This window comes from Notechis scutatus, chromosome 5 (genome assembly GCF_049901735.1).
Source record: "Notechis scutatus isolate UNSWTSFEM ecotype Mainland chromosome 5, rNotScu1.2, whole genome shotgun sequence".
Classification (NCBI taxonomy): domain Eukaryota; kingdom Metazoa; phylum Chordata; class Lepidosauria; order Squamata; family Elapidae; genus Notechis; species Notechis scutatus.
This window is the reverse complement of record NC_142013.1, coordinates 38176544-38200931: the sequence shown is the minus strand read 5'-3', so window position 1 is coordinate 38200931 and position 24388 is coordinate 38176544. Positions and strand designations below refer to the sequence as shown.

The window sequence follows — 24388 nt, the reverse complement described above, 5'->3', positions numbered from 1 at the left end:
CCAATCAATGAATTAATCAAGAGTTATTCATAGTTGCAGACTGATGACTTTTGTAATTTATAGTGCTAAATTTATTTTCATCTATTTACTACTAAATACTGTTCCAGATATGCCCAACATCTTTGGAATGTCTGGCATGATTTTTGTGGGTTCTCCTGCACTGGTTTAAACTGACTTACCATATCCAAAATAAAGATCAGCTTTCAAAGTCTTGATTTAAGAAGAAATATTTAATTCAAGATGGTGATTTGCTGTTTGAGAATTACACAGATACTTAAAGTCTCTTTAGACTATTTAACAACTGCCAGTTTTCAAGCAAAATAAGGAATTAATTAGGCCGTTCACCTACTAGAATTTCATAATGACCTTGTTAAATTTAATTTTAATCATGGCAAAGATGTTAACTGTTTCCAGGCAGAAAAAAGGTACATTCAGCCTCTACTGATCAATATTGTCAAAGCATACTACCTCACTTATTGTATAAGGAAATAATAGCATGTACCATGGTTTTCTCACTTCTAGGCAGAAAATGTTTGTGCAGTATGCAAGATTTTATTTACCAAGTGTGTTTAGAGAATTCCATCCCTTTCTATGGATTGTTCTTGGTGAGCAACGACAATTATTCTCATGAAATTTTCATCACCATTGTGATATTGGATTGGAACAAACAAGATATTGGATTATATGCAACTTTATTTCCAAGAAAAATAGATTGTTCCTTGGGCTTATTCATTCTGCCTGGCTTCCTTGATTCCTTGAGAATAATCACTTAAACATTTATGGAAAACAAAAATGAATGATATATTAATCTATCTACAATACATTTTAAAAGTTATTTTTTTAACAAAATCCTTGGAAATGATTAAAAAAAACTCCTGAATTTTTTTGAAATAGATAATGTATAATAGATGCATACCACAATCCTGAAACCTAGATTTAGAAACATAATTATATAATAATTCTTGGCTATCTTTATGACAATGTACGCAATGAAATGTTATATACATGTAGGTCATAAAGAGTACAATATTTTATTTGATGCAAACTATAAACTGATACCAGTTCATGTTTAATGCAAGCCCAAATTCAGTTAACGCAAAGTTAGCATATAATAGTTGTGACTAGCGCACTTGGAGTTGGTCTTGAAACTCCAGATGCATTAGTGTTGGATTGCTAATTGTTAAGTGTGCAAAATAGAGAAAAGAAAAGCTTCATTCAAGAAAATCTCAAAAAGAAGAATCTCCTTTTAAAGCTCTACATCAGAATGCAGGAGATAGCGGGCAAATCCTAGATATGGATTTATCCTCCAGTGTACCCTTTGTTCATTTGATTTATTTTAAATATTTGAGATGTATCTGTCTAAAATAACTAATGTCTTACTTTATTAAAATAAATTTAAATTTTAAGTATAATGTTTTAATCTTTTACTGTTATATTTCATTAGTAAACATATAAAATTATGTCTGAAAAATTTTATTACCTATTTCCATCAAACTGGAACCAATTACTCTATTTTCCATAGAAATATCATTTTGAATAGTGCGAATTTGAATTATATGGCCATTTCTTGGAATTCATTAACCACACTAATCAAGGACTATCTGTGTAACCAAAGTTTTTCCCAAGTTAATATTGCTACATATCTTTGGCAAAATAAATAAAAATTGCAAAGTAAAAAACTGATTAATTTTCTTCTTCTATCAGCTGAATTAGTTATTGCTAAAAAATAGAAATATATAAACACCTCATCTGGGCTATAGCTTTGCTTGTAAAGTCTGATAAAATCAGTTGTACAACAAAGGCAAAATAAAAAATGATTATTTTTCAAGGAACAGTAAGATTTCATTATTTAAATAAAAAACTAAACTTTCTGGCTAGAAACTTTAGCCAACTCTGGCTCAAACATTATGAGCATATAAAATATACCAGTATTATGTACATTTTTGACATTTAAATTTAAATAAAAAGGTTGATTATACATAGTGATTATGATGTTGTCTAACATATAGAAGGTTACCAGTTTGAAACTGGTACGATTTCCTCTTTTACCCCCTAAACTTTGTGTTTTCTGGAACCATCCAGTGTTAGATTTTTATAGTTCCCTGAACTATAATGTACAAAGGGGTAACTGAAAAAAGAATTATAGATTATAACCACTGATGTTCATTAATGTTTCTAGATGAAATCAAGCTGCACAGTTTTTAGCAATATCCTGTATATGGTAAATTTAGTAACAACTTAGTAAAAATAATGTTTCCTCATATAAAAGGCCACTTTTAGATCCTCTTTGTTATCATTTTCCACTGTGAAATGAATGAGTGGAACAAAAAAACTAGCATATTATCTAAGATTATTTAATATTATAAACATACTTACACATTATTTAGAGCCAGATGTATTTTGATAAATAGTTTTGTTCTAATAGTATAATATTAATGATATTCACTACTATGGAACATGAATAGGAAAGTTTCAGCTATGCTATGCATATTTAAATAGCCATATATAAAGATTTTATTGAAAACTTGCAGTACAGCCTTCTTTAAATTTTGGCATTTTGCAAGATAAGTAACAATTTTAAAATGGCAGTACAAAACATACATGCAAATGTCGGGTGGTTGTTGTAATAGCTTTTTAAAATAGATCTGTAAGACTTGTGACAGGTGGTTCATGCACCAGTCATTTATATCAGCATATTTTTATGCACAGGGAATTCAGGTATAACAGCTACTACATATGTATAAAATCAATGGCTCACACTAATGGAAAGTTATTAAGCTCACATTACTTGCTCATATCCCCTTAGTACATTCCTCAATCTAATTCAGTTCCAAAAACTAACTTAAATGTTTGCATTTGGTAAAAAGATGTGGATGAATCAATGTGATTATACATATAATTGATAACAATTTCATTCAGATTTGTATGACATTAGTGCTAATCTAGATTTTGAAATATCAATATTTTCTAGATAACAGAGCACTTGTCTAAACATGGAAGCAATTCATATGGATCCCATTCAATAAGTTAGTGTGCATAAGTGTTCAAGGAATGTAAATTTAGGTCACAAATCAAGGCATAGTGCTACTAGCCAATAGTGCATATTACATGACAGCACAGTATTTCCCCAAAAATCAAGTCCTAGCTTGATAGAAAGCTGTATTGCTGGCTAATTCTGCTGATCACTGATTGCCAACATTCAGCAGTTCTATCTTAGTGGCTCAACCTTTCCATGCTTCCAAGGGCATTGAAGTTGTGATCACCCTCTAAAGGTTTAGGGTTTACAAAAAATGTTCCATTTCTATTCAAACCTTGGACCAACAAACTAAACAGCCTCTTTTCAAAGACAATTAATCCAGTAAAAATGTGGTTATGATTGAAAGTCTTTTAACATTTATGCACAGTTCCAGACTGAAGCACAAAATGAATTAAATTTAAGAGCTTAACATTCAAAAGTATTCTTGGGTACAACTTCTGTAAAGTTATACTTCTGTAAAGTAAATATAATCAAGAGTGCAAATATTAACAAAAAATAGCATTTTCCTGGGCTCAGAAAATACCTCAGGAAACAAAAAGGAGATGTGAAAATTTGACCCTGAATAGAATTCATCATACAGTCATACTTTTTTTGACTGAAGATACAATATTTGGAATGTTATTTGACTGTGCATCATTTTAACTAGAATTAACATTTTCATCAGGTTGATTAATGGTTATATGATCAATTCTAAAATATTTAACATATGGGAATACCAGTAATAGTGAAATTAATATATTATTCATTCATAGCAACTATTATTTAATAAGCAAATTCCAAATACATCCTTTGTCGGCATTTTAAACTAAAATCCTTCTGTGCATATATTTCCATGTCCTTTGGGAATTTATGCATACTTTGATCATTATCCCTTTGAAGTAAAACTTGTTTTAAAAAAGGCATTTCAAGTGCAGCCTTCAGCTCTGTTAGATGTTTCACTAGTAGGTAGAAACTTATTTTACATAATATATTTTTCACTCAGAAAATGTATCCTGGTGAATGCAAACTACATAATGTAAGCTTAAAATTCCTATTTTTTCCAATCTCCTAGGAACATTTACTTTGTGGCTTGTATCAGTTTCATATTTGCTTGAGAGAACAACTTTATTAAGATAAATAACTCAAAATGTCAGTATCATACAAATTTAGACATTATTTTTTCTAAGAACTAATTTGATAAAAAGTGTTTTTTCTCATGTGGGAAATATAATTTCTTATGAACACTTTCAATACAAACATATTTATGTGACTGGGATCTCCTCTGTATACATAGTCACATGTTAAAAAAGCAGTATTCTTCAACAGACTCAGCTTTAGCGTTTCCTATAAAACATAATTTTTTATTATTTCTCTATGGCTTTTGTCTGATGTTAATAAGACCTAAATCTGGTCTGGTAGAAATGATTAGTTTCCAGCTTAGGGAGAATTCTTGCATGGTTAAAATTAGAGCCAATTTTGTATTAGATCTATACCTTTCCTGTTTGATCAAGGCTGCCTCACAGAAAACATATGATTGTGTCTGGTGATGATTAATGCTTTCTTGAGGGAAATGGTGGTCTTAAGGACTCAGTGATGTATCCCTACCTCAAGGAACCATCATTCAACCCAACTAATCTGGACAATTTTTGTCCTATCTGCCTTTTACTGAATCCTCAGCAGACTTTGATACCATTGATTAAGGTATCTCTGTACTACTTCAGAAGTTGGAGATGGGTAGCAAGGTGTTGCACTGATTCTCTTCTGGGATTAGTTCCAATTAACGTTGATAGGGAGATCCATCTATTTGTTGTTCAATCTCACATCTGTATGCAGATTCGTTGTTGTCTCGAATGAGACCAATCACTGTTGTATCATCTACAAACCTCAGTACTTTACCGGAGGGATCTTTTGAGATGCAATCATTGATATATAGAGAGAAGAGAAGAGAACACACAGCTCGGAGGGGTGTGTGTGTGTGCTAATAGTACAGGTATCTGATGTGATTTTGTCTAGCTTCACTTGCTGCTTCCTGTCTGTTAGGAAGCTTATGATCCACTTACACGTGTGGTCAGATAAAGCTAGCTGATTTAGTTTACTTACAAGAATATCTGGAATCTGGTATTGAATGCAGAACTGAAGTCTACAAAGAGGACCCTTCATAGGCCTTTGGGGATTCAAGATGTTGTAATGCAGAGTCATATTAACATCATCATCTGCCAATCTATTCGTTTGGTAGGCAAATTGCAAGGGGTCTAACAGTGGATCTGTGATAGTTTTCATGGCCACCACTAGCCTTTCAAAGGTTTTCATAACTAAAGATGTTAGAACAACTGGTCTGAAGTAATTCCATTCCTTGATGGAGAATTTCTTCAGCACTGGGATGATAGTAGAGCATTTGAAGCAAGAAGGAACATAATACATCTCTAGTGATTTATTAAAGATGCAGGTCGAGATGGGAGCCAATTGGTCAGCACAAACTTTTAAGAAGAAAGAGTAATCTTATTTGGGTCTCATCAATGGTGGGATTCAATTTTTTTTACTACCGGTTCTATGGGAGTGGCTTGGTGGGCATGGCAGGGCAAGGGTACTGTAAAATTTCCAGTCAGAGGTAGTATTTGCCAGTTCTCCAAGCTACTCAAAATTTCAGCTACTGGTTCTCCAGAACTGGTCAGAACCTGCTAAATACCATCTCTGGGTCTCATGCTTTTCCTGGCTTTTGTCTGTGAAATAGACCTTGCACTTCATTTTCTGTAATTACCAGAGGTGGAGGCCCCTATGATTATCCTGACCATGTTGGCATTGAGTCTTGAGTGTGTGCAAGATCTGTTTGCTGGTTTCTTTTATGTACACTGAGAGCATATGCACCAAGACAAATTCCTTGTGTGTCCAATCACACTTGGCCAATAAAGAATTCTATTCTAATCTATTTTATTCAATTATTAAATACTATGCATTATAATATCTCTCAGCTGCTACATGTATTTCCCTTTTCTTGTTGTATTGTGTTTTAATTGGCTTAACTGATTTTATGGTTGTTTGCTGGTCAGAGTAACTTGTTTGAGATAGGCAGCTATATAAATTGATTAAACAAAAATAGTTAAAAATTAACTTGTAAGCTGCAATTGGACCATCAAGCAAACTATCAAAAATATGCTAATTTGTAAAGATAGGAAAACAAAGTTCAGTTCTAAATATAGATCTATATAAAGGCTTTGACTGCAAAAGGTAAATCATCGGTGTGTATATATGGTTTATTATTGTCTTCAGTAGAGTTTTATCTAATAAAGTCATGACTGAGAGTCTTCTGCTGAGTAAGCCTATTTATACAATTGCAATAATGTTCACAAAGGCACTAAAAATAATCCAAGAAAGTTTTTATGAATTGAACCACATATGAATTGATTCACATTAGTGTGTGTGTGTGTGTTCATTAACTGTTTCAAACTCTTTAAAAGGAACAAACAAACCAAACAATTGGGAAGGAAGGAAAGAAATAAAAAGAGATAAAAAATGTGGTAGATTTTGCAATCAGAAAGAGCTGAGATTGTATTTGGTGTAGTTAGTTGCTAAAGAAAATTAGGAATGTATAACACTAAATTGATATTTCATAAGCAGTATGGTGGGTTATTTTTTTAGTTTAGTTTTCTTTGAACTACGACATCTAGTGTGCTTTCTACATGGATGATCAGTATTAGGATAACTAGGGAATTCTGGCAATCTATTCAGTTGATAAAGATAATTAGTCACTCAGAAACTTATTAAGAAAGTCTCTTTAATAAAGTCCACTGAGACAGATTACTTTTAATTAATGTTTTATTTCATTCATTTGGTTATTGTGTGATTAGTAAACAAACAGCATGTCATTTGACCTTTTACCGAGCAAGGATGTTTAACTGTAAGGAAAACAGGATTCAGTACTGTAGGTAATGGACCCATTATACTAATAGAGATCTGTATAACTAATGATCTAATTTACTATTAAAATCTTAGTTTTAGTAATGTATAATTCATGGTCACTGTGCTTATCTGATTGTGTGATCAGCATAATCATATTATTGGAAAGCTCAACTGACTGCTTCTTAGATAAAGCATTATTTCCTAGTTACTACTTCTTAATTAAATGTGGCAAGGTATAACTTGACTTGTTTTGGAAATAGTGATACGGGAAGAGAGTTTTTAATGTTCAAGTAATAGTAAACTTCCTCCTTGATTCTGCATCTTTTGCCGTGAAATATTTTTTCCCTTATGAACATTATTACATTGGCTCTGATTTGGCTGCATATTGGCTTGTGATTCACTGACTTTTGTTTTGGCTGGGTTAATTTATTTTGGATTACCAAAATAATGATGCAGTGAAACAAACTGACTTTGACTTTGGGGATTCCAGCATATATGATGGTTTGAAACTCTCAAGAGTAAGGGACCTGACCAAGGGAAAGATGGTTCCAGAAAATTGATGAGATGGCATTATGGTATAAATATTATTTTCTCCTTGATCATGTACCACCAGTTTTCTTCCAAATTAAACTTCCAAATCTTTTAGCATCTTTTCACAAGGATGATGTTCAAATCCTGCTTTTGCATTTAGACTTTTAACACATATTTTTTAAATGTGACATCCACAACTATAAAAAATATTCCAGATGTGGATGCACTATAGATTTATCTATGGGCATTACAGTGTTAGAAGTTTAATTTTCATTCTCTTTCTTTTTCATGGTTGCTGCTTTTGTTGACCTAACTTTTGTAGTCACAGGATCAATCAATCAATATTATTTATTTGATCAATTACCAGCAAAAAAAAAAAAAAAAAAAAACTGGGTGCAGTAAATAGAAGCAATAATATAGTAACAACTAACAAAATAAATTCATAACAATAACGTATTTACTCATATATTACTATATTAATAGGTGACAAATCTAAAATAATACATCTAAAATAAACTATATGTCTCTAATGACTTAATAGTTAAGCTATATCAAACCAAAAGTAGTATTTAAGCAAAGGTCATATGTTAACAGTTTTGTCGTCCTTTCATTGCAGCAATACAAAATTTAGGTTTTAGATCCTGAGAATAAGGTTCAGATAAAATTCATCTGGACTCCTGAGGGATTTATCTATTAAGGGAAAACTATAGATTGGCATCCCTAAAAATTTACAACATAATCATATGTGTGAAATGGTTTCAACTTCCTCACAACCACATAGAAGATACACTGACAGGAATTTTACAATACTTTAGTTGAAGAAATGCAAATGGAAGAAAGTTGAGTCTAGGTTTAAAGAAAGAAATTAAAGAAACTGATTCTGGAGCTTAGGGAAAGTTAGATTTAGTAAATAATTTGCTGGATATGCACGATTTATCCAAATTCTGTCAGGCTTGTTAACTTCAATTTGGAACTCCATTTCCTTGTTCTTTGAAAAATTAATTGCTTATCTTGATCAGAACTTAATGATATTTAGAACAATGAATCCATATGAATCCCACTTATGCTCTACAATCTGCTTCCAGATTTTTTAATTATTTATTTATTTTTGTCAATTACTTACAAGATAATAGGTATAAGTGAAAACATAGTTATGAATACATGGATATATATAAGAAAAATAAAAAATAAAAGAAACAATAGGACAGGGATGGTAAGCACGTTGGTGCGCTTATGCACGCCCCCTACAGACCTCTTAGGAAAGGGGTGAGGTCAATAGTAGACAGTCTAAGGTTAAAGTTTTTGGGGTTTGGGGAAGAAACCACAGAGTCAGGTAGAATATTCCAGACATTGACCATTCTGTTGCTGAAGTCGTATTTCTTGCAATCAAGTTTGGTGCGATTTACCTTGAGTTTGTATTTATTGTTTGCTCTTGTGTTGTTATGGTTGAAGCTGAAGTATTCATTGAAGGGTAGGACATTGCAATGTATGATTTTATATACTATACTCAGATCGGACCAAAGGTGGCGTAGTTCTAGGTTTTCCACGTCTAGAATTTTGAGTCTGGTGGCATAAGGTATTCTGCAACAAGTAGAGGAGTGGGGAACTCTTCTTGTGAAATATTTCTGGACTTTCTCAACTGTGGGTTCCAGACTGATGAGCTGTATTTGAGTATTGGTCTAGCAAATGTTTTGTATGCTCTAATTATTAGTGTAATATTACCAGAGAAAAAGCTATGTAAGATTAGGTTAACAACTCTTAACGCCTTTTTGGCTATGTAGTTACAGTGGGCTCTAGCACTTAGGTCATTAGAGATGAATACTCCAAGGTCCTTGACAGAGTTTGGATCATCAACAAGGTCTTGACTATTCAGCCTGTATTTAATTTTCTGATATTTTTTTTTGCCAATATGTAAGACAGAGCATTTATTTGTTGAGATTTGAAGTTGCCATTTGTTTGACCATTCTGATACATAGTCAAGGTCTTTTTGAAGGGTAGCAGTATTGTCTGTGGTGTTGAGTAGCTTTATATCATCAGCAAAGAGAACGCAGTTGCTCTTAATATGATCACAGAGGTCATTTATGTAGAATATGAAAAGAGTTGGTTCTAGAACACTGCCTTGGGGGACACCACTGTTGACAGGTACAGAATTTGATAGGACACTCCCAATTTTGACCATTTGTTGTCTGTTTAACAGGAATGCTTCTATCCAGTTATGCAGGTGTCCAGAAATACCGTAAGATTTTAGTTTTATGAGTAGTTTGTCGTGTACCACTGAATCAAAGGCTTTACAGAAGTCGATGTAGATTGCGTCTATTGCTTTGCCTTGATCGAGTTGTGTAGTCCATGTTTTTGCAGTGTAAGAGTTGCAGATTACAGGATAGTTTTTTTCTGAAACCAAATTGTTTACTAGAGAGTAGGTTGTTTGTTTCTAAGTGGAGGATGATGGATTGGTTAATAATTGATTCCATGACTTTACAGGTGACATAGCATAAAGAGATTGGTCTGTAATTTTCAACCCAGGCTGGGGTCTCCCTTTTTGAAGATGGGGATGACCGTGGCTTGTGACCATAGTTTTGGCAAGGAGTTGGTCCTGAATGATTTTACAAAAAATATGCTTAGAGGTTCAGCTATGGCAGTGGATAGCTTTTTAAAGAAGTAGGCACATATTCTGTCCAGTCCAATAGATAGAGATGGTTTTAGATTGCATAATGCTTTTTCAACATTGTCTTCTGTAAAATCAATATGTATAAGATCATTGTAGTTGTCTGTGGCTTGACTAGGAAATACTGAACATGATCCATTGCTGTTTACAAATACTGAGCCAAAGAATGTTTTAAAGAGGTTGGCTTTAATAGTGTCATCATTGCAGTCTTTACCATTTCAGTCTTTTCAGGGATGGGCTGGACCTTGAGTCTTTTAGTTTGTTGTTTACAAAATTGTAGAAAGTGCGGGTGGAATTGGTGCATAGAAGGTTTTCTTCTTGTTTAGTGTGATAATTGGTGCATTCAGTCTTTATCTGGTGGCATAAATTTTTGTATCGGCTTTTGAAGTTGGCAATGTGACCAATTTGATTTTCTACCAAAGTGATTTGTGTTTGGATTGAAGCTTCCTTATTGTTATGGGTAATTTGTTTTTTCTGGTTTTGAGAGTTGTTATTGATACATATAGTTTGATGACTCTTTTGACATCAAATAAAAATATGTTGTAATGGTCTTCTACAGTATTGTATCCAGTGAATAGAGATTGCCAATCAAGGGATGGGAGATCGTTGTTTATAAGATCATAGTTGCCTTTTTTGAAGTTATAATTGGGGATTCTGTCATTGTGATGATTTTTGTGTGGACGTATGTTGAGACAAAAGTCAATCATGTTGTGGTCACTGTTGGAAAAGGGTTCTTTAATTTGTATTCTGTAAATTGAATTCAAACTATTGCAGAAGATGAGATTGAGGCAGTTGTTAAGTCTAGTGTTTTTGGTTACTAGTTGTTCTAGTCCCAGATTTGTTACAGCATTGTAGTAGGTTGCATGTTTGGGTTCAGTTGTACATTCGTTAAGGGTCCAGTCAATATGAGGTAGATTGAAGTCACCAAGAAAGATAAAAGTGTGTGGGCAGGATGTTGCCCATGTTAGTAGTGAATTTAGCTTGTTTGCATGTTCGATGTCATAATCAGGGGCTCTGTAACATAGTAAGAACCAAAATGTGATATTTAAGGACAGTTCACAGATGATGGTCTCAGGAATAGCAAGCTCCTGGGTAACTTGGATGTTTTTTAGATGTAGGGACTTTTTATAGAAGATAGCAACCCCATCTCCTCTACGGATTTCACGATCTGATTTCACAATGATAGTCTATTACTGTGGTAATGAAGTCAGGGAGAGATGCATTGAGCCATGTTTCACAGACAAATATGATGTCGAATTTAGCAGTATTTAGTAAGAGGAGAAATTCAGGTATTTTATTTACAAGGTTTCTTGCATTGAGTAGCTTGCATTTAAGGCCAGTTGTAGTTGGAATAGAGGTAGTTAGGAGCATGTGTGCCTAGTTTTGAGTGATGTTGGAGGCAAAGGTATTTATTACAAGTAGAGGAGTCAGTTCAGTTGGGAAGAATTGTATTTTGAGCCAATAAATTATTATCATCTTCCAGTTCCAATTCAGCCCTAACCTGAATCAATAATATTCCTGTCTCAAGTCTTAGCTAATCATTTGTTCTGCTGGGTGCAGCTTAAACTGACTGCAGGACATTGGTTTGCATTGTTTCCTGAAGCAATATTACATGTTTTGCCCAAATACCTTTTCTTGGTTTATTTATAGACTGTTCTTATCTCTTTCCATGTAATTGTGAAACATGCACACACACATGCATACATAATTTTATACTCATTTAAATTAAACATGTTTCCCTTTGATTGACCATCACTTAGTCAAAGAAATGTTTTAGAAGCTTACAATCACTTTCATTTTTTTACTACCAAAATAATTTAGTGTCATTTGAAAATTGGTCAGCTCACAGCTAAATCCAGATTATTAAACAACTTTTCATTGAGATAAATCCCCAAGTATTGCCTTTGATTATTAATACACATTAAGAATATAAAAAGGAGAGGTTCTCTTATCTCACAACTTCTAGGTTACTTAAGAGTCCTTAGTAAACTTTTCTATTTCTATAAAATTTGGGACCTTTTCTATCAATGGTTGGATGATAAAATACAATAATAAAATATTTAGAATCCTAGATAATAATGAATATATACAGAGATATTTTTTCTTTTTTTTCCTATTTGATATCATATCTATAAAATGTTTTCAGGATAGATTTGGTATGATTATATGATTTGTTATAAAATAAATTAAGTAAATTATAGTTATCTCGCAAAGTATGAATGAATAAAATCATAGTCAAATGATTGTTTAATAGTGATACTAGGGTATATAATTTCTGATTGATAATATGAGTTATTATGTAATGTAACTGTAATCGAGACTACGAAATGAATGCACAAAAACTGGTAAACCAACCGACACACTGTTTGTATATCTATGAAAGAAAGCTGGATGTTTTTATGTTTTGTTTGTTTTGTCTGTCTTTAAAAACTAATAAAATTGTTTTCAAAAAAAAAAAAAGAGTCCTTAGTAAACTTTTGAAAAAATCCAAGTGTACAAGAATGTATGTAGGGTATCTCCTTCCATGAGTCTGTTAACATCTCAATAAAACCCAGACAGTTTGGTGAGTCTAGATTTATTTCTGCAGAATCTGTTATTATCTCACACTCAATTTGTCTTCATGTACTGCTTTTGTCTTTGGTTACTATTTCTACCAATTTGCTCTGAACTGTTTATTAAACTGTTAATAATAGTAATAAATCCTATAAAGTATGTTGTTTTCACACTTCTCAAACAATCAATTTCACTGCATATAAATTATTTTCATATTTCTCTTGACATACCTATCTCTCACTTCCATATACTAAGCAGCAAAAACACTTTGTTATACACTGTCATTTTTGCTACTTTCAAAAAAACCTTCATTCTTTCAACAAATCACTTACTATGAACAACCATACTATCTGCAATTGCACATCTTAAAATTTCTGTATCCATTTTTCTCATCTTTAATGAACATTAGACACCTAATATACTTTCTTACCTAATCAAGAAACAAAATGACCATGGCTGGAAAAAAAATCAGTGGAAGCAAGAACAACTTCCAACTTCCTATCAGCTTCCCCATTGAGTTTCTTTGTGGGAAACTGGTAGTCAGCATGGGAAATCTTTCCCTCTTTTTCCCTCCCTCCATTTTCTGTTTAACACTATACTTTAGAACTTTGCTATATTAATATAATATTCATATTTCTTGCCACATCATACAATGTATCTAACATTTACAGCAAATAGTTTGGGTTCATAGCCAACACAGCATCATCTGTATATGCTTTAAATATATATCTCTAACCAACACATATCTATGTCACCACAAGCATTTCTTACATGTATACTATTAAGACATTAAACAAATATTTTTAACAGTTCCTTCCATTACACCTTGCTCAATGTTTATCACTAAGTTTATCAATAAGTGAATCACTAGTAAGGATTCCATTTATTCTTATGCATAACTTCTTTTTATCATATACCAATGGTACCTTGGTACTCATTGTTAATTGGTTCTATCGTATCAAATATGATGAGTATCAAACATTTTTTCCTACAAGGAATAATATAACAAGTCACAAGGCATTTAATACTGACAGGTTTTAGCTTATGCACTGAATAGCAAATAACCAACGAGTGCTAGAACAACATTTTTGTGTTGGAATGCGTTGAGTATCAAATTCAAATTCAATGAATTTCAAAACAGTTGAGGACCAGGGTACTACTGTACTGCTCATAAACAATCAGTTTCCAATTTCATAGTAGCGGAAAATATTTCAGATGTATAGACTATCACTTTATTATGTTTTTTGTAAAGCAATACATTTTATACATTGTAAACATGTATAAAAAGAAAATCATTGTAGCAAAACTGGAAATTAAGTACACAATATTGAAATAAAGGATACTTTAATGGCATACCAACGCCACCAACATGAATGATAATTTAATATTCAAAATTTGCATATATGTATTTGATATATGATTATTAACTTTACCTGGTAAAGGTTTTTATAAATTTTAGAAAAATTGGAACTGTGTCAAAGAATAAAAACTTCTCAAATCCACAACTGGCATTTATTTATGATGATTGCAAAATCTAAGAATTACCATTTGCAATCTTTCCAGCTGACTTCTAATGAGCAAAGTCAATGTGGAAAACTGGATTCATTAAATGCCCATGGTGACTGCAGTATAAAAGGTTGTGAAATCAGGTGCAATTCATGTATAACCACATTGCTTAGCTATGAAAGTTGCAGTTCTAGTTGTGGTCATAAGTCAAGAGCTACTTGTACTGCTCAATTAACAGGTGCTTTTTTTCAGATACGGGGCATCACCATCTGCTTCAAAGCACCAGCTTCTGAATTCAGTATTTCATCTGATCCCAACTGTCTGAAGAAACCTCAGAAGGAAACATTGGATTCAGCCTGCAAAATCCAGACATAGCAAAGAATCCTGACAACCTCTTCAAATATTCTGCCTCAAAAGAATCTCATATGACTTTGCAAGGTGATAATCTAATTATTTTGGTAATACAAAATTTAATTCTCAGAGATTATTTTATCAAAAATTGTCTTGCAAACCTCCCACAGTGGTCTAAGATATGCACAAAGCTTGCAAATCTTTCACAATGGCCTGAAGAAGAAAACTCTTTTATCTGATCTTCGACAAAAGGTTCAAATCATTTTAATGATGCTGCTGGATTTTTTTTTTCTTTTGAAACAATTCAGTTGGAGAAATGTGGATATTTTCCCATTCTAACTGCTGCAATTTGATTCCAACATGGGTTTGTATCTGTGTCTAATTATACTGATTACTCCTTTTCTTCCATCATTGTAAGAGACATCAGTTATGCTGCTTCATATCTCAGCATTTCTCCTTAAACTATAGGCATCCTGGAATCTGCATTAGAAGAGACATTGCTTGGGGACAATCTGGTAAAGACCACTTGTCATATCTTTATTTTGGAGCATAGCAAGTTTTGTGGTAGAACTTTTTTATCATTGGACAATTCCTGCAGCACATATGTAAACCATCATAATGGATCACATTTCTTATAAAGGTTAGTAACCTCCAGCTATTAGTAGTAATCTACTAGTTCAATTAATCTACTTGTATGATTAATCTACAATTAATCTAACGAATCTTTCAGGCTTGGTATGTCAACAATTTTAAAAATGCCTATCTGACTCTATTGACATGCAACCCCCTCACCAAACAAAAGAGAAACAATTATCTATCTACCCCCAAATCTAGGTCACCCTGAACAGCATGAACAACAGTACATGGTGAGTAGTGCCAACTCTTAAGTCTGGGCATTGACTTGAGCCCTAGTACTATTATAGCCCCTCACAGTATGTTAAGGGTTGGGGAACAGCACGATCCCCTCCCCAGGATCTGCCATGTATTGTACCTCTTTCTTTAAGGTGATGCTCTCTTTCTGTTGACTGATGCCTGCAGATAACCTGAACTTCTCTGGGCACACAATGTTTTCATTCTTGAAGCAGCTTTGGAGAATGCTCTTCTATGGCCTCTACAACTGCTGAAAACCACATAAAAGCATGGCTGTCTTGTGCAACTTTCAGACGGTTCAGAGGCCACGTGCAAGCATACCCCATTCTACCATAGCCTTTATAGACTCCAAAAATTACACAAGAACAGAGCATGCTTTGGAGAACCATGGTTGTATGTTGGTGAACACTAGCATGGCACCGCTTGTGGTAGGTTCCTGATCACTGGTCTAATGTAAATAATTTGAAAAACCTGATATTCAAAATGAACCTGACATTCAAAATGAAGGTTTAAATGCAATAGGGAAGCCTAAACACCCACATTTAAATACTGCATGAAAAAAGAAACCAAATTAGAGACTTAAGCCACTTATAGGTCCAAATTGTTCGGAAAGAACTCTTTCCAGTACTGATGAGCTTCTTTTAGGCACTACATTTAGTATATATACTTCTTTTTACAGAAAATAAGGGGAAATAAGGAGACTGCATTCATGTCAACTGCCTGATGCATAAAATGATTCTTAACCTAATCATTATCTTTCCTATAGTTAACTTCAAATGATGAGTAGGAGCTACAATTTCCTTTTGAAGTAATTTGAACAGAAGTGCTATGATATGAAATATGTTTCAGATCATTTGAATTCAGGAACTGTAATTAAGCTGGTGCTGCAGAAATATTTTAAATAAAGACACTTTTAACTTTTCTTAGAAACTGAGCTCTTGATTCATCTTGCATCTTTCTTAAAGAGAAATGCAAATGAAGGAGAAAGATAAATAGAAAGAGGGACTGAAAGCTCAATTTTTGCTAGTATATAGAAGAGAAGCTGAGAAATTCATATTTGATTCCAAATTGCATATGGTTGTGAGAATATTTCACTTGTAGTCAATTTCTTAATGCAACTGAGTTTTTTCTTGGAAGTAGTTCTAGTGTTCAAAGCATCATTTTATTATCAAAGGTAAAGAACTGCACAGATGCAGTATAGTGTTATATTAACATCACTACATAGTAACTTTTGGTAATGTTATATTTAAGCAGTTATTCTATATGATGTGTTGTTTAAAATGAAAATGCTGAACATTTTCTTTTAGGAATTGCTATGTATATCTTAATTTATGAAAAATCAAACTATCATAGAGTAGTTGGTACTGTCAATGTTAAATGAAAGGAACAATTTTAATAAATTTGAGTGTCAAAAAGTGTTCTCTTGTAAAAATCAAGCTATTGTTGAATATCATTGCACTTTGGCAAAATAGTTGTTTGAGAATTTTGGCAGTGCAAATAAATAGATTAATGTAACTGATTATGTTCATGACATAAATATATTTGTATATTTACTGGAAAGTCAATGATTTCAATTTTTATCATTCACCTATTATCTATCTTTTTGAAATGTAACAATAAAAGGAATATGAAGATCAGAAATTGTAATGAATTTCTTTGATTCTTCTTTTGTCTTCCTCCAAAAAAGCTAACAAATATTTAAAAGTTATGATTTTAATTTTGAAAATATCTGTTTTCATGTTATATGTAGTTTTCTATTTAATATATTATCTTTATATTTGTTCTTTCCTCTTCCTCCAAAGCAATTGCCATTGGTCAAGAACAAGTACATGGACTAGTTAATCAATATTCACCTTTTTAAGTCATCTACATTCTGCTATCTAAGAAGTGAACGGAAGTCCTTGATTGGGGAAACTTAGTTTTCTAAAATGTTCCCTTCTAAATAGAACTAAAAGGCTTAGAAGATCAGGCAATAAGGAAAATGGAGAGATGTTTAGGTAGAAAAGTATTTTCATTGGAAAAGTTCAGTGACCAATTTACAGGAAAAGTACAGCTATATGACAAATAACCTGGATATAGTTACTACAAACTTCCTGCAAGAGCAAACCACTAAATAGAACTTATTTGTTAAGAATTCTCACAATTATTTCTTTAGCAGTATATTTAGCATATAAAAATTTAATTAAATTAATTCCATAGAAATATAGCATATTTCCCCCGTCTAAATTACAATACCAGAAAGTAGGAAAGAACTATTTTTGTGGTAATATTGAATCAAGAAATACTGTGGTCTGTTTCTGCCTTGCTTCAGGGACAAGACCTATTTTGCAACAGCAAAACAAGGTGACAAGATATCTTACACTTTGAGGTCCTATATATTGCTTTGGATTTTAATGATCTAATAATCTCCAATAATGATTATTTAATAAGAATAATTTTATAAAGATGTTACAACTACCAGAAATATCAATTGAAAATAGACTGGGAAAGTTAAAAGTTACTGTGATGGAACTGAATTGTTGTCATAAAAATAACATGGGTAGTCATCACGTTTAGTTAAGCAACTAAGCTTGGTTTAAGAATATTATTGTTTTCTTATAAGAATTACTTAACAACAAGAAGAAAGCAAGAGAAGATAGTTGCTTACACAATCACACACACACCCATATATAAACACACACACTTTTTGCCTCAAACACTATTTTAGGTGCTTCAGTACTGTGGATCATCAGCATGATACCTGTTTGAATCCTTGAAAATAAATGGTGGCAGAATTGAAACATGCTTCAAAACAGATAGAAATTAAAACATCTTTATTACAGTCAAAGACCAGCATACATAATCATATACTGTTTCAGATGATAGGTTTTGGAAAGTAAAATTAGGAAAGCAAATTCATTAGGATGGGGATGGGAAGTTGAAGATAAAAAGAAGGGTAGTATCTGATCTACTTAATTTGGTTTCACAAATTGAAATATTAATGCTAGTATCTTGGAATGCAAACTGAGTGTCAAAAGTGCTCAACTTTCTCAAGAGAAGGTTTAATTCAGACACTGTTCATTCATTGCATTAATTATTATGGATCAAAGGATGCATTCCTCAGATGAAAAATATGACATTTTACCAGTGATCTGCAAAGAGGTTAAAGAATTGTTTAGCTAATACTTTGTGGAGTAAAAAGAACAAAGCAGAGTTCTTTTTTTATCAATGATACAGTGTGGCTTTAAGAAAAGTCTAAATTAGCAATTTGGTGAGGCATCTCTTGAGATGAAGTGAGAATCATAACTCTGATTCATTCTGGGACTAGTAAAATGCATTTATTTTTTCTGTTTTACTCATTTATACAAAGACATAGAGAGAACAAAATGAAATGGTAAACTCTTACTACTAATCCACCAATGCTCATGTTCTTTTACTGTATATTTTTAAATGTTGCAGACTGAGTTTCCAGACTGTCATGTAGCATAGCAAATTAATTTTATGGCAACTGAACCAGAAGATTTCTGCTGCTCCCTGTTACTGTTAAGTTTTATAGTATAGTTTGTGGACAGAAGATAAATTTTAAAGCTCTTAATATTGCAGCTTTCCTTAGAATCATTCACATATGCATGGACACAAATGTATGGTATGGAATTTAAAAGCATAGTATGTGCAGGTGATTGCTAAAATAATAATTCAAAGATGAACAGATGTATGAAAATTTATAAAATCTTTTATTCCTACAGTGTCAAACCAGGAAAATAATACTCCTGCATGAAAAACTGCAGACGTAATAAAGCACTGATCTGAAAACATAGTCTGTTCAAACATTAACTTTTCACTCCTTAAGCAATTAAATAAAAATAATTAAATAAACATAATTTTAGGTACTCCTGAAATTTATTATGGTCCTGCTAAATACTGCTTGTTAAAGCAGGAAAACTGATCCTGTTTTAGAAAGAGAGAGAAAGAGGGAGGGAGGGAGGGAGGGAGGGAGGGAGGGAGAGAGAGAGAGAGAGAGAGAGAGAGAGAGAGAGAGAGAGAGAGAACATCTCATGGAAATTAATAGGAAATGTTCAGAGAATGATTCCAATCCTACAATTATTCTAAAACATATTATTATATTTGGCTCTCCATGTTTAGCTTGTTAAAAAATCTTGCTAACCTGCCCATTTAGGCAGTTAGGATCAATAATTTGCATTTTTAGTTTAAAGTATTGCTTAATAACCAGACACCATTATTACGTTATTCTACTATTACATTCATGGCAGAGGTTTTAAATAGCTTTATCAAATAGGTAAATGCCATAAAAGTTAGTATTATGCAATATTTTTGTACATAGATCAAAATGAGACAGTTATTTAGGGGCAAAAGATTGGAGCTCATGGAAACCATATAATTTAATTTTATTTGACTTACCATATAAGTCATGCCCTTTCTTCTCGCTTTTATTTGAAGTAGATTTAATTAGGTGCCACATGATTTTTAATGACCTTATTTTTGTATAAATACCCTTCTGAGAATCTTCATCTTCAATAATTTAAATATAAATAAAATATATATGAAGATTTCATTGATCAAAGGCCAACTATCAGCAAATTTTACAGATTGAAGAGTATGAATCAAAATATGCTGGAATAAACTTAGTTTGTAAAGAATTCATACATTGTTTAATAGGAAAATGTGCAATTGCTTCTTGCTTAAATTGTGAGAGGTTCATCATACATTGAAGCTTATCTACCGTGTTTCTCCAACAATACGGCCTCCACCAATAGGAAGGCCCAGCATGATTTCTAGGCATGAGGTGAAATTAAGCCCCACCCCCAAAATTTAGGCCTATTTAATCCATGCGTTTCCCTGCCATTTCTCACATCATCCGTTAGAACTACATGAGGTGAAGAGAAATGGGGGGGAAGGGTGGGGGGGAGAAAACTTGCCTTTAGGAGTGCCCTGCAGGTAGCCTAGGCTAGAATACCCCAATCTAACGATAGAACATCAGCTGATAGAAGCTCCCCGAAGGCAGAGTCCCCAGCCGCTTCAGAGCATGGCGTGGCTGCCCGTGTCCCCTCGCCATTAGGCAGTCTCTTTCGGGCAATGGAAGCTCCCCAAGTGCAGTCACCAGCCACTTCAATCAGCCGATAGAAGCGGCCTCGGGGCGAGCACACACGCACACTCCCCTTGCCACGAGGCTGTTTCTATCGGCCTATTGAAGTGGCTGCTGACTGCCATTGGGGAGCTTCCATCACCTGAAAGACACTGCCTGATGGCGAGGGGACATGGGCAGCCATGCCTCACCCCAAAGCGGCTGGGGACTCTGCCTTCAAGGGAGCTTTCGTTAGCCAATAGAAGTGGCCTCGCGGCAAGGGGAGTGTGTGTGTGCTCTTACCCCGAGGCCGCTTCTACTGGCTGATCGAAGTGGCTGGTGACTGCCCTTGGGGAGCTTCCATCACCCAAAAGACACTGCCTAATGGCAAGGGTACACGGGCAGCCATGCCTTGCCCCGAAGTGGCTGCGGACTCTGCCTTCGGAGAGCTTTCATCAGCCAATAGAAACAGCCTCGTGGAGAAGTACATGTGTATGGGCCGGTCTAGGTGGGGGAGGAAATTAAGTCGCCCCAAAAAGACGGCCTAGCCATTTTTTCGGGCCTCAAAAAAAATAAAATAAGGCCCAGCCTTATTTTGTGAGAAACACGGTAGTTCCATGCAACCTTTTTTATCAAAACAGACATCCAAGTGGATAATACATCTAATCACCAGCATAAATTCAATTTAGTGAAATATCTTCATAACTGCAGGATTAAGCTATGAAATTCTATGTAGTTTAAAACAATCCCAATCTTAATAGAGTTATGCACAAATATTTTCATCCATTAAAAAATCAATTTCTTTTTCTTAGGAAACATTATTCTTTCCATCAATATAATATTATACAGTATAGAAAGTATAGTATAGTATAGTATAGTATAGTATAGTATAGTATAGTATAGTATATATATATATATATATATATATATATATATATATATATATATATATATATATATATATATATACACACACACACACACACACACACACACACACACACACATTAGGGTTATTCAGGTTTTCAGTAAGATTGGAAGTATCAGAGCGTTTGAAGACAGTCTCATTCATGAATGAGGCTTGTGTCTTCAGCTCTGTGCTTCTCAGAGTGAGAAGCACAGAGCTGAAACACAAGCCTGAAGATGATGAATGAGACTTCATAACGTTAGATACTTCAATCTTATTAGAAAAAATTTAATAACCAAAGATCCACATACAAATACTATAAGAACCTCAGAAAACAAATTATATATATATATATATATATATATATATATATATATATTATATATATATTTAATTAAAGATCATACTCTGATTTGAAAAAAAATTGTCCATTATTCTAATCACTAAGATTAATGATTCTACAGAGCAAAATATCCTCCCCTGCTCTTTTTCCCTTAGCAAATAACTTTTATGTGGCATCTATTTTTTTCTCCCAGTAATTTACCCAAGAAATTTTTTTCTCTTAAATAATATGCTTTTTTCAATATGCAATACTTATCATCTATTTATTATAGTGTTTCTCTGTATTCTTTTGAAATTAAATAAACTTATTCAACATGTCATTGTTCAAGTGTTCTAGCTAGCAAAATGCTACTAAACATTTGAACAATATAGTCTATACCAATTTATATTATACTCCTAATTGCTTAGTATACGTACTAGAAATTGTTTTCTCTTCTTAAGAGCAAATAACAATGAACAATTCCATTTTATGTATTTTTGTACGAGTAAACATTTTGTATGTAAATGAAGTTTTCATCATTCTTCATTGATGACATACTTGTTTTCAGTATATGAACTTCATCCAGCAATTAAATATATAATGAATTTAATGCATTCTCTATTGATAAATGAAATTCAGTTAAAAGCTGGACTATAACCCATATGGTTGAGCATAGCTCAAAACTTGTCTTGAAATTTAATTAAAACAATTGTCTTACCATGGCATGAACCATCCACTTCTTCATAGCCAACACTGCATATGCATCGTCCTAAAGGAACTAGCCAATCACCATCAGCTCCACAATATAACTTTGGAGTATCCCGTTCTTCAGCACTCTTCACACAGGAACCTCGTACTTCCACTAAAGAAGAAGAATCAACCCTTGGAATGGTGTCAGGAAACATAGCCAAGTTCCGAACAGTGTAAGGACACTTTTTGTAGTAAACCCGGACAGAAACCAAAGCAATACATGCCCCAATATCTTGGAAGGCAAGAAAAAATCCTTTCCGGTTTATTGGTCCCACTTCACGAACTTCTGTATTCAGTTTCAGTATGCGATCTCCCAAATCCATCTGAGTAAAACTTTCATCAGCTGCAATAGTATCAATTTTGCTGTACTGGTTTGGCTTGAATTTAATTCCATGGGATTCATCTGATTCCAGATAGTAAAGGTTGAATGTTTCTTTGCATGTCCCCAGCACCCATGGAATGCTGTTGCAGTCCCTCAGTGTAAATTTCATTTCCACATAAATTTTCTGGGCAGCATCACGCGAGATCCAATTGGTACGAAGCCAGTTGTTTTGGTTGGGTTCCATAACATTACATACCTGGTATGTGTGGATAGGACGATTATATTCATCCATTTCTGTTATAGCATCCCACTAAAAAGAAAATACATTCCATTGAAAAATCATCATAATAATCAAAAACTGTAGGCATGTTTTATTTGCATTAATTCAAAAGATCATAATGTTGTTGATATATTAATTGATATTAAACTGAAGAACTATGACAAAACTGAAATTGCCAGAAGTAGATTACTATCATTTCAAATGGTTATTTCATTTGGGGGCAGCACTTTTTCAAAAAGCATGCAGATAACACCCCAAATATTCTGTGTTAGGCTCTGGAAGTAGATTGATTATCTAGCATTAATCTGAATGATTATTTGCTCCAATTCTCTCCCTTCAGAGAAAATGAAACACAATTCATCAGAGACACTTTGAGCTGCATTTTTTCTTTTCACCACAGTAGCTTTTTAAAACAACTTTGGCAACATTCCCAAAGCTCTCAGTAATTCTCAGTAATTACTGAGCACATCTCTGCTTGGCTCATTTTCAATCTCAGTATTCAGTACAGGTTCAAAAGTGTAGGGATGTGTAATAGGCCTAATATTTTAATAATATGTAGACATAGTTATTAGTAGAGTCCTTGGAGAGAAAAATTTTACATTGTTTCTAAGGACAAAGGAAGAACGATAATATACAACCATTTTATCAATAATCTTACAGTAAAAAGAAAAGAAACTTTAAAATAATGCACATTTAAGACATAACTAAAAACATAAGACTAAGTCAAATTGAAGAGATTAATATATTAATGATTGGAACAATATATGTTTGCAAAAGAAGTATAAACATGAAAGTGATGGAAATTCAAAAATAAGCTGACTAAAAGAGGGTCAAATGGGAATAGGAATGAGCATGAAGGTAAAATAAATCTGTCAAAATCCCTACAGAAATTGCTATCATTCATGACAAGAGTCTGGACAATAGTGAAGTTAAATAAATACAGGTGAAAATAAAATCTATCTTCACTTCATATCTTTTCACCCATCCAAAATAATACAAATGGAGATATCAGTAATGGACTGATGGCAAGAATCATTTTGATTTTAAGACAGATTTGTTAATCAGTGAAGACATTATGCTTCTTTCTCCTATCTTCAACAAGGCATAAAACACCAGCAAATGAGAAAAGTCTATTGATACAGTTTCTGTAGCCCAGTTATCTTTAGTGCAGTGAAATTACATAGTGGTGAAGCTTGGCTGAGGATTTTATTACAAGCATCTGTTCAATCTGTAGAAAAGGTAAATTTCAGATGACTGATGGAGACCAAATATTGCTCTTATTTTTTAAAAAAAAGTGGTGGAGAGAGGGGGAAAGAAAGATACAGAAAATTTCAGATTAACCAGGACAATTTTTAT

The 24388-nt window shown here is 33.2% G+C and overlaps 1 protein-coding gene across 1 annotated transcript in view; it reads right to left on the bottom strand.

Moving 5' to 3' along the window:
• The window catches only part of EPHA6 (EPH receptor A6), a 415605-nt gene that overhangs the window by 277273 nt on the left and 113944 nt on the right, over window positions 1–24388 (bottom strand). Inside the window, exon 3 of the mRNA XM_026664024.2 lies at window positions 22399–23062. Within this exon, the coding sequence (XP_026519809.2) occupies window positions 22399–23062 (664 nt within the window). The remainder of the gene's footprint in view (window positions 1–22398; window positions 23063–24388) is intronic.